Consider the following 17681-nt stretch of genomic DNA (forward strand, 5'->3'; position numbering starts at 1 on the left):
TCAATTGACATGAATACCAGTAACATTTAGCAGTAATATATGAATATAAATTGGTTTCTCAATTTCAATGACTAGTAGAATTTTATATTACACAAAGAAGTAGATGCATATAAACACATCACTGGAAAAATTCATAATCCCAAACCACAGTAATATTTGGGTATTAAACACTGTTGAAAACCTGAATTTTTCAAGTGTTAAAATTTTCTAAGGAAGCATTTAACAAACTACAGATTTCATACACAGGTTAATTCACTACTAGCATTATCATCTTGCTTATATAATTCATTGACATTTTACTTTCTGTGAAGTATAGACACTTATGAAAACAAAAAAAAAACCCAAAACATTCCCCCTCTCCCTGCCCAATTCTATTTGCATTTGACAAAACGTTAGCCCACATGACCTAAGCTCCTCAGCCATGATACACATTCCCATCCAGGTGATTTTCCAAGAATAAGAGGCTTGTAACAGGAAAAAATAACTTCAAATACATTTGGTAGAGATGCAGAAAGATGTCATTTAAAAAACATTTTTAAGGTTGCTACTGCTGTTTATTTGTCGTTTTTAAGTGCACAAAAGCATCTACATTTATGCACTTCTTTAAGCACCCCTTAAGAAGAATGACCCCATAAATGCAACCTTCTGAAATTTTATATCCATCCTAAGGAATACTTGCCCTTTATGGTATATGCAGAGGCAAGGCAGCCGTGCTATAGTATCTCCTTGCTGCAGCTCTTCCAGGCATATTGCACACTCCCCAGCATCTTTGCTCAGCACATCCTCTGAGGAAAAAGCACAAAGTGAAATGGTTAAGAATCAGACTACTACATGCAAAACGTTCTTTATTCAGAACATCAAGGACAGCTACAGAAGAATGTATTTTTTGCCCTGCAGAAAGGTAAAGACTGGTGACACACCAATTGACTGAAGATTCATGATGAGAACCCATGCTCAATCTTCAACATGGAAGTTAAGTTCAAGCCTGAACGTAACATTTCTCTGACAAAGCACTGAGGGTTAAGTATCTAGGTCAAGTTCCCATCCACCTTTTTCTCAGTTTAAAGTATGAAACTATTAACTGTAGGAATGTGAGATTTCCATGAAGGAAAGATCATTGATATATGGCTCCAGTGAGTCCTGAAAACACTGAATTTTTTGCAGCATTACCAATCCCTGAACAAAGGAGGAAAAAGTAAATTACTAGGAATGCAAAAGAGTTGGCTTTCACTAAGCAGTTTCTGGGAAAACATATTATTTTTAATAAAAACCTTTTCTCTTGGACACTTCTCTTAGCCAGAATGTGGGATACAGAATTCAGTCTTAGCACGAAGCAAAACAGAAGATCACACAAGGCCCTGTTTGCCAGACACAGATTGGAAGTCCCAGCTAGACGCAACCTCACACAGTCCACAGGGCACTCCCAACAAGAGACCATGTAGCAACCAAACCAGCAGATCAGAGAGGGGCTTGGCAAAGCAAAGTCCACATGTTCAGGTTTCCATGGTTTCGTAGGAAAAGCTTCCTGTTTGCCAAAAGGCACCTCAAGTAACTGCTTATGGAGAGTACCTTTTGCAGCTATGACTGAGAAACCAGCAGCTCTATGCTGTTCTCTCCTGTGGCTCCATCACCACTGGTAATCCAAACACAGAGAATTTGACATACCATTAGACAGACAACTAGAAAGCTACCATGGCAGCAAGAACCTAAAAGGAAATTAGTTCTACATTGTTTCCATTAAATGACAGCTAGCTGTCTTGCAGGTGCTTGGGCTTCTACAGCAGTGCTTATTTCGGTCTCCACTTTATTCAACAATTATGCTAAAAATACTATATAATGCCACCTGTGTAGCACCTTCATGGAGATGTGAAAAATATCTAGCACAAAGTGTACTATTATAAAGAAAAATATTCAAAACAAACACTATACATCCAACCACAACAAAGAAAATTTTAGAATATATTTTACACACAGTAAATTACAATCAGAGTTTATCAACTTGGCAAACTTCAGTCAGAAGCTGTAAGCTTCTCAGAACATTAGAGATACTAAGGAGACAAGGTAATTTAAAACAATACAAAAGATTTTAAGAACTCTTACCTGTCAACTTGCCCAGAAGAGGGTGCTAAGGATAAACACTTCCTTGAGGTTGGATTTGGGTATTTGGTTCTTCAGGGGGGGGTTTAATACAAAGGTATTCTAAAATCTGTCATCGGGAAGCAAATACTCTCCAGACATTGTCTGGCTACAGAGATATCAATCTTCTTCTGATGCTGTCAGACTCCATCCTCCTAGACCACCTCTTTGCACAACTTTACAAGAACTCCTATGAGCAGTTCTCATCTCATAGTTCAATTGTAGGAAGCAGCACCATTAATAATTCAAGCATGTATCATACATACAGAGAACATATAATAAAAGTAACTTTTTCCACAGAGTCCCTTTATCAGACCAGCAGCTGCTACCCAAACCAAAACAGGACTAAGATATCTCTAGTGAATTAAATCCCAGTCTCACTCCCTCAAGCGCTCTCAAGAGGGAAGTATTTAGTCAAGCTTTGATAACAGAAATTAAAAAGCTGTCTGATAAAAATACAGTTTATAACAGAAAGCATTCCTGTGAACAGCTTACCCATCATTCTCTGTTGCACATGTCTGGCTTACCCTGCACTCCCCAGACCGCACAATGCTTGGGTCTGAACTCCCACTGCACAATTTAACAAGATTCTGCACCTTTTGGCTGACATTAGGGCGTGATGCCAATTTAAACATTTGTATCTCCCACCAGCCATGGTGTGTCTGACACTCCTTTTATTTTCCCTCCAGTATCCCTGTCCTCTCCCTCTTGCCAGTACTGGCCCTACTGCACAAACAGCTTGCCGCCCTCCCTGGCTTCACCCCAGGCTTTCCAAGTGGGATGAGCCACCAGGCACACACTGGGCTTTGCCCAGTCATGCCAGGAAGCTGCTGTGAATGACAGCTGGCACAGCCTGGACCTCTGGAAAAACGGTGCAGTTCTGCCTCCCCAGCAGAAGAGGTTATGTTAACAGGTCTCAGTGCTCCTCCTCCTCTGGAATAATGAGGAATCAGCATTCCCTACTTGCATAAACCTCACGAATCCTACCTAAGACTCTTGTGCATCAATACTGAAGGTATGAGTAAAAAAAAACCAGCTGCTGTAAATGCCTGTGTGTAACTTGCACGTTAACATACTCCAAACCCATATAACTAAGCCCATAATGAATTACACACATAGAGTGAGGACAGCAAAACCAATCCTTCATGGACTTACGACACCTTGGAACTGACTACCTTTGACCATTTTAGGTGATTCGGATCATCGATCTCAGACAAAGGAAAAGGAGTGAACAATCCTGTTAGACCTGGATCCGGTCAGAATTTGTTCTGCACTTGTTTTATACAGCACTGTCCTACATCAACACTGGCTTGTAGCAGATGGAAGTCAGTTTAAGGGCCATTTAACAATGACTTTTAAACAGAAAAATCTGTATACAATTTTTCAGAGAACCACTGCAGTCTGAAGAGTTTTTTTGTTTTCATCTTTTCCTGCAGCAGAGTGATTCAGCAGATACATTTTATTTTATAATTTTTTCCTTAAAAAAACCAAATAAACAATAAAACACACAAACCAAAAGAAAGAGTAAAGTGGCATAAAACTTCATCAATTTTATGATTAAAACATTTATATCATGAAAGTGGGAAGTGGAAATAAGCCACATTTTTCCATTTCACCCACATGTGGGTACATACACAAATACCACACCCCCACATCCATGTGCACTGTACCTAAGAGGAAGTAAACACTCCTCCACCTTCCCAGCTACCTGAACAAGTACTCACTAGCCAAAGACTGGTGTCAAAGATGAAATCTTGCAAAAGAGTATTTCCCTCCTGAGCATTTCCCTCCTGAGTCTGCTCAAGTACTTCTTCCTCTTCTCCTCTATCCCTGGTTACTATTGTTAAAACTTTGTCAGTAATTTTTCCTCCTAAACTTCTGCTTTTATCTTTACTGGAAAATAAATTCTACTCCATTTCTGCATTTATAGCAAAATAGGTAGTAGACTAAAAACAGGCATTCTGGCAATTTTACACATGCTTTATCAATTAAAAACTATTCCTAGAACTTTTGAAAATACATCCAGTAATTATGCAAGCTACTAACTCAGCCATGATTAGGACTATAGGCAATATCTGCGATTAAAGTGTCTTTAAACTGGGGACAGCAAAAAGTTATGCACTGCATACCTTCTGGGTAAGGTAATTAAAATCTGTCTGATGCTTTTTGTCTTCCCTTTCAAAACACAAGCAGATATAGCCCTAGGCTCAAGAAACCTGGAGTTACAAATCATGGAGCTGTCAATATATTTTGTGAACTATCACTTTACAGCTGTGGTATTTTACTTCTCCCTGGGCATTGACTGGAAACAGAACATCAGATTACAAATACCTTGACCCAATTCAGTATGGCAACTTTTCAAAATGTCTATATATTTTCTAAAATTTAAAACCTTAAATGTCCATGGAAGCTGCCATCACAACTAGCTTACTAGTGAAGGACACAACAAAGGTCAAAGCTTTTGGGAACACAACTGAAACTTAATTGAAACATACCTTTTGAACAGTACTGGCACTAAAACTGGTAAAACAACAGCCACTAAAAGAAACAGATGAAACTTTATTAAATAGTATGTATTACCATGTATCTGTTACACATTCATTCAATTTTGAAGCTGTTGACTAAAAACTGTCTTAGTAAAGTTCTAGAGACTGTCTCTGGTTGTTTTCAAATGGAGTATGTAGAGCTCTAGACTTCTAGAAACCAATATATTTGTTCATGTGTAGAGCATGAATTCATCCATATTGCAAAATTTATTCTGTATTTTTACTGCTATCACCTTTGCTGATACCACAAGGAGTCAAGGAGAACCTACACATTTCCACAGGTACCTTACTATTCAGCAGCCAGGAAGCATGTATGTGGTTACACACTTATTAAATGTTACTGACTAGATTTACTAAATCTTTATGGCTTCTGTCACATCTCTTTTTCTCCCTCTCTGTTTCTTTATGGTTGTTTCTTGCTATATTTTCCTCCTCCTCACTCATTTTCCGTAAAATGTGTTCTCTCTAGACTTGTATTTTCTACCATTCCTCCTGCCTTCCATCATCTAATTTTCTGTTGCAAAGCAGGCACTGGAGAAAGGAAGAAGAGAGAAATATTTTTTAACTATCTGATACAAATAACACAGACAGCCTTCTTATATGGGGTTAACAGGGAGAAGTAGACTAGAATGAAAGGAAAAGGAATGGAAGGAAAACCATTATGCACAAGATGTGCTTCTCTCACGCAGCTCAGTGATTGTCTTTGCAAACTGGTACTGACTGCAAACAAAACCTGTCTTTCCCAGTCCATCCTAAGCACTAGGAGAGCCAGCAGTTTCTTTGACATTACAGCCAGTTTTCAGTATTCTGGCTGCCACAAGAGGAACACTCTTGATTCTCTAGGGATCATTCTTGGATGACCAGGTCAGCCATCCAGTGCTGCTCAAAAGTTGAGGCAGAAAGACATTCTGAAGGAGAGATAATTCTTAAGTGCTCAGAGCTCTCAACAGAAGGAAGAACATCATTCAGTTGTCTCTGCAGAAGCTTATTTTGCCACAGCTTTCACAGTTACAGGGTCAGTCAGCAGACTGAGCAAGGCAGAGCTGAAGCCATTAGCTTAGTTCACCTATGAAGACTGTGCCTTCACAGCCAGAAGTGGAACTTCACTACCCTCAGAATGAAACATGCCTTCTGAGGAAGCAGTGGATTCCTAATTAGAAACATTTCATTTTGCTCTATGATAAGCCACCTCCTCTGGATCGGATGTAAAAGGAAAGATATTTAACATCCAATGTTTTAACCTGTACCACAGCTAAGCAGTTTTTAGGATTCACAACACCACAAAGTTGAGCAGATGGAATTCACTATCCAGCTCCCCTGAATAACTTAAATCCAAATTTATTTTTTACGCTGCTGAAAAAACCCAAGACACCCTTGTTCTAATCAAACAAGTAACTTTTTGTGCATACAATAACCCCAAACACCCCTGCACGACTCATGCGGTAATACCTAGAACTTAAGCAATCCACAAATACCTTCCCAGCCACAATATACAAAAACTAAACCTCTCCAAAGCAAGCTAACAAGCTACAACAAATGTGACACTTCATCAAACATGGACAAAGTGCTTGATGAATTGCTGGGCTGGGGGGTGTGGTGATGTTGTTCAGCATCTCACATCATACTGCTCATTGTTGGTCCAGGATAGATAAAATGTACAGTATGTACAATATATAACACATACAAACAGATAGCCATCATGAAAGACTTCCTGCACACACACTGTCTACAGTCTTTGGTGCTCCCTCTTCTTGAAACACCAAAGTAAAGGGGAGGGAGCACACAAACAAAGGGAAAGTCACACAAGAAAAATATTTGCAGAATTAGGCCTAAGTGGCAATACTTGTGTAGCAACTCCAGGCTGAGATGGAAGGAGATGGCTGCAGAAGTCTCATTGTTTCTTAGCTAACCCACATTTGAAGAACTGGATTTAAATTTTTGTGGGACATTCTGAGCTTGGTAAATTCTGAGAAATAGCTAGATGCTTCCTGTTCAGACAGATAACAATCGGGTCTATGGTAGAGAAAAAAACCTTCTGGTTAGATAAAGATAAAAACTGAAATAGTAGTGATAGAAATACATTTTAGGGAGCAGAAGTAAAAAAGGCTGTGTTGTGTAGTTGTAGTTTACCAAAACAGAACTGTATCCAGGTAGCTAATTAATATAGAAGGCAGAAGCATCCAGACACTGAGGAAAACTGAGTTCTTTTGTAGAGAGATTTAGCTTCAGCGATCACATGGAAAACCATCATATAGCTGGAGCTATATTATACATGGTGCCAATACAAGTTATAGTTCTGAAAAAACATAAAAATTAAACCCAAAGTATAAATAACACAGGTTTGATATAATTGCTCTTGCTCAAAGAAAAAGTCAAGTTTGCACCTCAGGGCTCCCAGTGAAAAGCTAGGCTTTGCAAAAAAGCCCAAGTAGTCAGAGAAATAAAGCTTTTCACTTCCAAGCATCAACATCCACAGCCATTCCTGTGCTGCTGTTATCAGAAAGTGTACCAGCTTTCTCAGGCCATATTTACACTTCTGGCAGAAAGTGTTAGGGTGAAATAGGTATTCATACTAGGTAAATTTTATTAGCCCAACTGACCATGAAATGTCTTGTCCTCCCATCTTGAGATTTATTTGCCAGTGACTATGCCTTTCCACATTAATTCAAGATTTGTTCTCAATACAATTATCTGATTGACCCTAAAACTTCTGTTGAAGTCTTCCAAACATCTGTTTAATCAGTCTGCTTGCAGTTTAAGGTGCCTTTGGACACTAAATAATCTCAAGATAGCAGAATAACTTTCTTCTCTTGCACTGACTTCTAAAGGTAAGTTCCATTCACCACATTTGTAAGTACCCTGTCTTTAAATTGTCAAATTCTAGTGTAGGTATGGGCCAAAGAGCTGCATCTGCTCATAAATGAACCACAGATCAACAGTCTTGTCCTCCAGAACATGATGTAAAAAGACTTTTTGTCTGCCTTGCCCATCTTGTACTAAGTCCCCACTTCAAGTGAACTGACATACATTTCTTTTTTGAATGACCCAAGGGGTACCTTGTTCTTCAAGAGTCTTCCTTGGATGTTGTATTTTGTCGCAAGGCTTCCCCCACTCCTGTCAGAAACATTGCTTCTGGGAGACAATACTTTTAAATATTATCTTCTCAGGAGGAGATTGGGTGAAAAAGTCTTGAATGCAGCCATAGTAAACTTGTGTCCCACGTGAAATCCCACCATGAGTGGGGTACCCTAGCATATGTTGCCTGAAACAAAGCTGCTCATGGCAGCACATGGAATAAGGAAGCTGCCTTCAGGCTGTTTTCTTGGTTTTTCTTCAGTATTACAAGACCTCTCTGGTTATCTCATATTAATCTTGAGTGTCAGGAGTTAAAAGCAGCATGTAAAGGGGCAAACCCACAAGAAACAAAACAGCAGCAAAACAAGATACCTTAGGAAACAGCATAAAGAAAGGATCACTAGGGGAATACATCCTCCTAGGCTCCATCAGGTAAGAACAATTTACATTTCTCAACGCTGAGTTTACCATCAAAAAGGATCTTACACCACAAGTATGCTACAAAAGGAGGAGTGGTTGATTAAATGGCCAGAGGCAACCAGAATGTATTGCTGACAGAGTCTGCTGCATCTAGAGAGTATCCTTTCTTATAGGGAGCTGGAGACAGAGCTGGGATGAAGGAAACTTACAGAAGCACGCAAGAAAGAACAGAAGTGTGGGATCCACACATGCAGATCTTTCATCATTTTTATTTGTTCAGCACTAAAGCAAAGCAAAATAATTAAGTGCTGCTTATGTGTACTCACTAATCCATACCAGTACTTAAGAAACTGCTGTGATAGATAAAGAATCAGCTTAGGTCCATAGAAAACTTGGATTGCAATCCAAAAATCTTATTCAAAGGCCAGTTAACCATACCATTTCCACTTTAGCAATGGGCAGGGTTACCAAACAGGGTACACTCAAGAAAAATGAGAGACCCAAATTCCAGCTTGTCTTGCAAGATAGCAAGATAATTTCTTTACCAAAGATAAAAAACAAAACATAAAACCAAACATAAGCCCAAACCCACCAAAAAATAACCACTCAACCAACTAACCAAACCACCAAAAATCCCCAGCCCCACCACAACCAGCCAGGCATACAGCCCCAAGAATATTTATCTATAAAAGCTTCTTCTGGTAGTAAATCACTTGGGAATCTGAGTTAATGATTTCATGGAGGAAAGCTACCACTGTGGTCAGGAGAAGGGTGAAGAATTCCTTCCAAATACAGTGCAGAGACAGATTGTTTCCCTTAACTTTACAGTCAGAATGAAGACTTTGCTCAAATGCTCTAAGTCTGTTAAAATGAGCAACTTTTCCAAATCAAGACTGGATGCTATCACCAATAATGTTCTTAAAAATTTGGCAGGTAAGGCAGAGCACTGATGTGGCAGAGGAAACAACAGAAGATGACTGTCTGATCAAGCTGAAGGAAAGATCTAAGTTAGATTAAGATCTCACAAGTGCAGGATGTTGATGTGGCTGTTCAAAAAGATCCCCACTGAGTTTAGGAAATCCCTTTTGCTTTGTCAGCTCTTTTAAATAACTAAATTTATTTTATCCCCAACACAAAAGAAGACCTAAAGATGGCAGAGAACAGATTTCTCCAAATGGCAAGTCTTCAACCAGTCACCATCACTGAAACTGCAGCCAGATGCCAGAGAAATTGATTTGCAAAGGTTTTCAAATAAGATGTTTCATTCTTCATGCTCTGCAATGAACTAGGAGTGTGATGGGGACACACTGGCCTAATGAAGTGTGTGAGCTCTCTCACCTGACAGAAGGCAGCTGAAACAAGCATCTTTGTTAGAGAACTCACAGAAGGAAGGGGTAGGGCAGTAAGTGTCCCTGAACAACAGAGGCTGAGAGACAGAATGAAGAGAAGCAGCTCAGATGAAGTTATCTATCCTATTAGTCTGGGCAATATGGGTGTTACTTTAATGGTGATTTGTTTTGAAGTTGGATGAAGGATTTGATTCCACGTTTTGTTCACTTTGTCCTTTTTCACGTTCCTATTCCAGGCTTCCTACAGGTGCCCTGAGCACAATGAGTTTTGCCAAGTCTTTTTTTTCAGTCTTTTAACATCAGCCAAGTAACTGACTCATTGCAAGAAGAGAAGTTTGGTTTGATCTGATGCAAAATGAGTGCGCAGGGAGATGGCATGAAAGATTAAACTATGAGCCTAAGGTAAAATGGGGGGGCTGGGGGGGAAGCAGGTGTGTGTGACTAAGACACTATTCTTAGGGAAGATAGGATGCATTACTAACCAACACACAATGAAAACACTGGTGCCAAAACTAAGTGTGCATAAAGTCTGGCTTATTGACCCCAGTGCCAGGTGCTAGGCCTAGAAGGTACTTTTCCCAGCAGGCTCCAGATCAGCCTTCTCCAGATTAACACAATGTCTGGTGTTAATGTGCATACATGGGACAAGGATATAAATCACTGCATAATTTTCACTTGTCTGTCTTTTCTGTTCGTAGCAGACAGACTGCTTTTTACAAGCTATTCCTATTTTAAGTGTAATTATCCTTGTGATAGAGATGGAATGCAAAACATGTCTGAATGCAAAAGGTTCTGATAACATCAGATATTGAGTCAGAGTTTTCAAAGTTATCTCAATTTTTCTACTCTACACTAACCCATTATCCAGTATTATAATTTACTGCAGCAAACATAGAGATACAGTATTTCTGGTGCTAACAGGTACCTACAGGTTATTACTCTCCCAGTGAGATACTGAGTAGGTAGGTATTGAATAGCAAGAGAATGAAAAAAAAACCCAAACAAAAAAAAAGTAACCTCCCTTTAAATTTTAAAGCAACTAAGTGAAATAAAAAATAAGCACAACAGTACTCAGCAATCATGATCATTCACAATTGGTAACATAAAAAGATTATGTTTAAAAAAACCCAAACTTCTCAAAGACACTTCTCCAAGTATTTGCTTCAAGTTACATGCCCATAACCTGGCAGTAGATTTCTACAGCCATATTAAAGCAAGTTTTTTTTCTCATTTTTTTCAATTTAGATGCTATCAAAACTGTTGAACACCATTTTGACATCATTTCAGCTAATAAAGCCGTAGATTAAAGTAGACTTCCTTGGAACTGGGAGGAAAAAAAAGGTAGAGTGTTAACCAAACTATTCCTTCCTCCACCTCTTTGTTCCAAATAAATAAACATTACATATGAGCTAAAATTTAAGAGTGAATACTACATTCTTGCTTCACTACACAGGGGCTATCAAATACCTAACACTACACATGAGTAGTACCTAATGAAACTTCACACAAGGAAGGAGGGCATGAGCAATATGGTCAAAATGACAAAAATCTGATACAGCTTCAAATTACAGATAGCTGTTAGTGCAGGGTTAAAATGGAAGTTGAGGTTTTTATGAGGAAATTTTAACAAGGTTTCAGGAGGGTTAATATAATTTAGCACTAAACACCAACAAAGTTTCTCGTGTTTCAGCTGTGCGTTAGAATTTGGGGTTATTTCTAAAGCTGAGCAAATCTGTAGCCATGTGAGATAAAGTTACACACACGTTGGAGAGCAAGGAGACTCCCCCAGGGAGGATAGAATAGGCATGTCTAGTATTTAGTACCTGTGTCAGTAGGTGTTTTACATCCTGTTCTAGAATCACTGGTAGAAACTGGTATCTTTTCCCTGTGTAAGCAGTAGTAATAATCCCCAGTTCAGAGGTGAGAGTACTCTATCACACCAGCAGTGTTCTCACCTGGCTTGTTTCTGAAGAGTTTGGATTGTTTTATCACCGAAATCCCCTACAAAAAGACTTCTTTTGTATATTGAAGGCGCTGACTCTGCAGCTCAGAAGCACAGGACTATTTAAGTGATCAAAGGGTAGCAGGTTTTAAAGCAAGATTTTAATCTGAAGAAAAAAAATAAATTACAAATGACATTTCAGGCAGTACTTTCAAATTGATCTGCCCTTGGGGCAGCTTCTGAGCCAGAAGGAGTGCCTCTTATTCTTTTATACTTCTTTAGAAAAAAAAAAAAAAAAATAGGAGAAAAGGAGAAAGTCCTGATCTGCAAATTATCTGTATTAGTAGTAGTTCCTGCAAAACAGTGAGAAATTTAGGGGAAGGAAATACCATTAAATTCCTACAAAGATCACTCAGTCTCAGTGAGATGTATTCTGGCATTTATTTTTTAAAACCTAATGATTCCAAGTAGTTTTATTTCAAAATCCAGCGAATGAAATCCATTTTCAATAATTAGAAAAGAGGTATTTTCAAGGTTTTGTCTCCACAGGGCAAGGAAGGGGAAAAAAAAGGGGGGTGGGCGGGGGGGGGTGGGCAGACTGCTGCTAGCAAATGAGTAAAATCTTAAGGTTTTAGTGGTATCAGCTTTAAAGACTGCAGAATTACCATACAAAACAAGCAAAAGTAGGACCATTATTTCCCCTGGAGCTAAGTTCCCAGCAGTCACAAGACTGCAGCAGTTGCAGACGAGATTTATGACATCCTCTGAATGACCTCTCCGAGCTCAAGACTGATTAAGAGCAAGGCATGGAAGGTAGCTCCTGTCTGCCCGCATCACATGATGCGGAGTCACAGCACGGCGAGCGGACAGAGCTGTCCCTGGGCTCCCTGCTGCAGGCAGCACTGCACTGCCATTATGTAAGAGAGGCACGATCACACACACACACACACACACAGCGCAGGTACCGCGTCCCCTCCTCGCCCCAGCTGCATCCCTATTCCTGTCACCCGCAGATGCTCCCTGCGGCACTGCCTCGCAGGGCTAGCTGTGGTTTCCTCGGGCAGGAATTGCCATTTGACTTCAGCAGCGGTATCTGAGGTCAGGGAGCAGCATATAAGCACAAGAAATAACTTGAGCTATTCAGCACATGAATGATCCTATTTTCTCTATTTCTTTCAGAAACAAGCTGGCTTGTTCTACAGCTGTCAAAAGCTTTACTGTATTTATCCAGTGCTGCATATAAAATATTCCCGTGGCACAGGTATGTATTTAAATAAAGGCAATTCCAGTGTACTGAGAAAAAAAAAAAAAGCTGTCCCGCTCTCAAGAACTGAATTAAGTATGAGGTGACATTGAAGCTATTTTGCCATGGCTTTGTCAAAGGAAGTTCAGTCCAGCAGATTTAGGCCTGGCTGAAGGGAAAGTATGCAGAAAACACTTCTCCCCAAAGATTTGTTAAAAGAGTAAGTCACATGCACAACAAACCAGAGAAAAGTTTAAGGTATTAATAGGAGTGATCTTTGTGTGTCCTTCTCAACAGGATCCAAGCATGTCCACTTTACTTCATTGCATCATCTATTGAGCATTTCCAACCTGAACCATGAAAGTGAGCTGTCATAGCTTCTTTACAAATCTGTATTCCACCATTCTCTCACATGAAAAGTAAAATAATAAGCAATATTGATACTTCAACCACCACCACCACCGCACTTCCATGAGCATATCTTGCAGAGATAAATGGGGCAGTCTGCAGTTCTGGGAATTGCTGCTCCAGACATTCAAAGTACTTCCCTGTCAGTTACATTGTGTTCTCATTTGATGAGATTTCTTCACAGCCACACCATTACAAACACACAGCTTACTTTTCTGGCTCCACAGCAAAGGGTTGACAGTTTGTGGGTGTGGAGGAAAGATAAGACTGCAGCTTCTAAGAGTGCTGCAACTCCACACTGTAAGAGACTGACCCAGTTCATCCAGTGACTGAGGCTGGAATGGGGTCACTGAAGCAGGTCCTAACTCCTCCCTTTAGGAGGCAGGCACAGGTGGCACAAGTTGAACTAGAGTGTGGTTTTATTTAGTGACATTTATCAGCATTACTCTTCAAGATGAACAAGCTCCCTTCCCAACAAACTTGAAATGTAACAGCCTGCTTTTGCAGTGATGCTCTTCTGTGAGTTACCAAAAACTGCTAAAGGAGAGATTTAGGATGGTGGGAAGGAAATATAGCTTTACTGAACAAAAGGAGAAAAAAATTAAGTTTGCCACTGCTCCTCTTTGTAGTCTGGTTTGGACAAGTAGTTATCCTTGGCCTAGGCTGGTGAACATCAGTAAAAGTTTGCTCTTGATCAAACATTATCAACAATTCTTAAAGGGAGAAAGTACAAACCAGTCAATGTATTTTAATCAAACATTACTTTAAACACAATTTCTCTTCTTGAAATAACAATTCCCTCCTCAAATTTAACAATGATTTGCAAGACAAGTTATGAAAAGTCTGGGCCAATATTATATTAATTCACAGAAGAATAACTGTGCAAATGTCTGAGGTGAAAATTTTATTTACTATAATAATGTTCTACTGTCACCACATTAAACAAAATCTCAAAGTTCAACAGTTCTATATATTTTCAAGAACTACTGAAGAAAACATAAGGGAAACTGAATGAACCTCCTACATACTCTGGAGGATGTTCACGAGTACACAAGATCAAAAGAAAGAATAAATACCACTATTTTAACTGCAAGCAGGGGATAAGTGTCTTTTTACATTTTCTGCTAAACTACCTTTTAAAGTATGCTCTTCTGCCTCCCCAGCATCCCTGAGGACAGAGCACAGAGGCACCAGAGTAAGAAGCTAGAAACTTTTAGCCAAGAATGTTGTTAAACTTTTAAAATGAAAGAATCAAGAAATTCTATGGAGAATTTTACACCTTGGATAAAGTGGAATGAAATAACTGATCTGCCTTAGCATTATTTTGTACTGCTCTGCTAAAAGTCTAGTCCTATTAAAGGATGAAGACAAGGAGGAAGGCTTAAGCTTTTCCAGGCAGACTGGCAAGATGCCCTTTCACAAGGTCTTTCAGGGTATGATCTCAGGAACCCTGGCAGAGAAATTAACTTGAAGTTAGTAATTCTTTTCATTCCTGAGGTTTTGAGTGCATCAGTCAAAACAGTTGAGAGCATCAGCCGTTGCTGAATAAAATACTCTCCCTTGATGCACAGAAGTAACCAAGCAAATCAAGTCACTGCAGTGGGCAGGACTACCAGAATCATGAATTTTGATGCTTCTAATATTAGGTTAAGGTGTACTGTTTTTCTTTCCTTCTACTGAGCAACATGAACTCAAGTTCTGGCATAAGTATCTTGCCCCAAAGATGCTGAAACAGGCAGCAATCAACAAAGGTTATAACTTGTGTTATTAAAAATTAGGTCAGCTCCATTCACAAAGAATGTTTCCAAAATATTTTTACTTAGTCCTTTAGGTGACTCATGCTAGTATTTAAGTCTCTGCTCTTGATCAAAATGCATGTTAAGGCCATAATTTCAATGCTGAAAACTCCTCTAGAAGGATTATTGCTTACACAGATTCCAGCTCAAGATTCTGACACTTGCTCACATGCAGGCCTCAGCACACGGCAGTCCCAGCAAGAAATGATTTCCTCACAAGGAAAACTTGATGCAACACCTGAAGCTGATTTAAATTGGTGTGTTTAAATCATGACAAAACCCTGCTTTGCATTCTTGCTCATCTGAAGCAATTGCACTGTTGTGGGCCAAGTCAATTTGAGATCGGCTCAGCTGGTCAGAGAATGGTGCTAAGAACACTGAGGTTTGGGTTCAATCCCCGTGTGGTTCACGCACTTAAGAGCTGGACTCAAGATCCTTGTGTGTCCCTGCCAACTCAGAATATCCCCTGATTCTGTGAATTTGGTTAGACAGCGTGAGAACATTCCACTATTTGTGCCTGGTGATGGACCAAACATCCCAGAAAACAAAGTACATTGCCAGACAGAATAGCACACTGAGTTCCACTCCTGTTTTTCCTTCTGGTACACATACCTTAAATTTTAATATTCTGTCTATAAGTTTTTCATGTAGTAATTCTCCATTTCAAAAAAAATGGATAAACTCCATTTCAATATAAAATCATATCTGTAATCCCTGCTATCTGTGATGTCTGATCTCCTGCTGTTTTTTAATATGATAGATCTAAAAATTCATTTATTGTAATTTAAACAGAAAAATGACAAAGTCCTTACTTCAAGTAAGGAAAAAACCTTCAGCAGTTAACGTATTGAATGTCTCAATATTCTTCCTCTCTGAATTACACTAGTGAAAGCTTTTCTCCTTAAAATGAACCTGAGTAAATATATTGGCCAACAGTCAGACCCACTGCCACGGGTGAATTAAATGCAGAGTGGTCTGAGCGAGAGCAGCACTGATGTCAAAGCAGTACCACCCTTGAGCGAGCGGCTTTGAGGAGATCGGCTTAGAAAGTTTCCAGTAGAACACCATTCCAACAGAAAGTGCTGACTTGATGAAACCCAAAATATTCCACAGGAATGTGCTCATTCAATCAAAACTTTTCAAAGAGGACAGGCCGGCTCACCAAGCCAGCCAACCAGTCTAGTGAGCTGACTCGTTCTCCCCAGCTCTCCAGGGTCACTGGCTTCCCCATCTGGCCAGGTGCCAGCCTGCTATCCCTGCCCTCTGAGGGGCCCTCCAATAATAATAAAAATAATGGAGTCTTACAAAGTGTGCAGAGAAACAAACAAAATAATTTAAAAATGAAAGCCAGAATTATTTCAGAACCAACTGCAGGGTTTCATCAGAAGGAACTGGGTACATTTGTTGCAAAAAATCTAAAGCCGCAGTCCTCAGTGTTTTATAAAACATCTTTCAGGGGAAAAAAAAGCTGTATCAATATTGAAACAACACAAAATAAGCAAGAATTATATTCAAAATCCAAACTTCACCAGGAACCTGTAATCATCAGCACGGAGTTTATTGTAAGTTGCTTCCGAAGCACTGAGGAAATTCACATAAATGCCCATACCTGACCAAAACAGAGGTGCAAGGGGCCTCATTTAGCACCCTGGAGAAGCTCAAAGTAATAGAGGTATGGATAGACAATATTTGAGCAGACTTTTTTAAGAAAAACCCTGTCAACTAGCAAGTAACCCACTTTCTTCAAAAACTGTTTTTTGGCAACCTGTGATTAACCAGTGTATGGGACCTACTCTGGTTCCTCAGCAACTCAGCAAGTAACAGTATTTGCTAATTGCTAGGAAAGGTTTTTAAAGACAACGTCACCAAACACCATGATGGTTTTTGCACAATACCATTCATTTAACTATCTTTTGTATAAAAATGCCTAGATATTGGTTCATGTGTGATCACCACAAGCAGTTTAAGAAATGTAGAACAAAGTTCCACACAAAAAAAGACAGAGCTCTTTTTAAATGCCTAATTGAGTCAGCAACGAGATCTCTGTTGCAGGCAAGTCACATGATTTTGAAAGACTAAGGCTAATAAAATGTACTGATATATTTATATGAAAATCAGCATAACTTCCAGCATAGAACTGAGACAATTTTGTGACCGCTCTTTCAGAAAACACATGTAAATCAGACAGCTGCCAGAGTTTGCAGTTCACTGACCCTTTCAACTGCCAAATGCAATGCACAAAGGTAGCTCAGAAAGCAATTAGAGATTGGCTGGGAGGACTCATTAATTTATTTAAACTTCAAATCACAGCTAAGCAGTCTTCTAACACTATTCTGGGGGAGACTGTATGCCTCAGACCCGTATTTAAAAAGAAAGGTTTGTCTTCTCAGAATGACAAAATACAGACCATTTGCTCCCTGGTGTTTCTTAGAAAGAACAGCTAATACATTTACAGTACCATGAGAAAACACATCTAGAACAGAACTAGATATATGCACAGTTCAATCCAACTGCTCAATCTCTAAATATTTCTGTACCTGCTGTGTTTAAGGCTCTCTTCAACTACTTGCAACACAAAACTCAGAGACAAAAGAAGATGAGGAGAAAAAAAAAGGAAGACAAAAAAAAAGATATTGTTCCTTCTAGTGATAATAGGACAGGGTAATATCAGCAGCCAACACAAGCAAATGATGCCTGGTTGGCTCTATTCTAGTATATATGGCTTGAGGCCAAGAGAACAATGAGGAAGTAAAGCATAAAGAGATG

The 17681-nt window shown here is 39.4% G+C and overlaps 1 protein-coding gene across 1 annotated transcript in view; it reads right to left on the bottom strand.

Moving 5' to 3' along the window:
• ZNRF2 (zinc and ring finger 2) overlaps positions 1-17681 on the bottom strand; it is a 57763-nt gene that overhangs the window by 7088 nt on the left and 32994 nt on the right. Inside the window, exon 3 of the mRNA XM_015619357.3 lies at positions 680-785. Within this exon, the coding sequence (XP_015474843.1) occupies positions 680-785 (106 nt within the window). The remainder of the gene's footprint in view (positions 1-679; positions 786-17681) is intronic.

This window comes from Parus major, chromosome 2 (assembly GCF_001522545.3).
Source record: "Parus major isolate Abel chromosome 2, Parus_major1.1, whole genome shotgun sequence".
NCBI classification, from domain to species: domain Eukaryota; kingdom Metazoa; phylum Chordata; class Aves; order Passeriformes; family Paridae; genus Parus; species Parus major.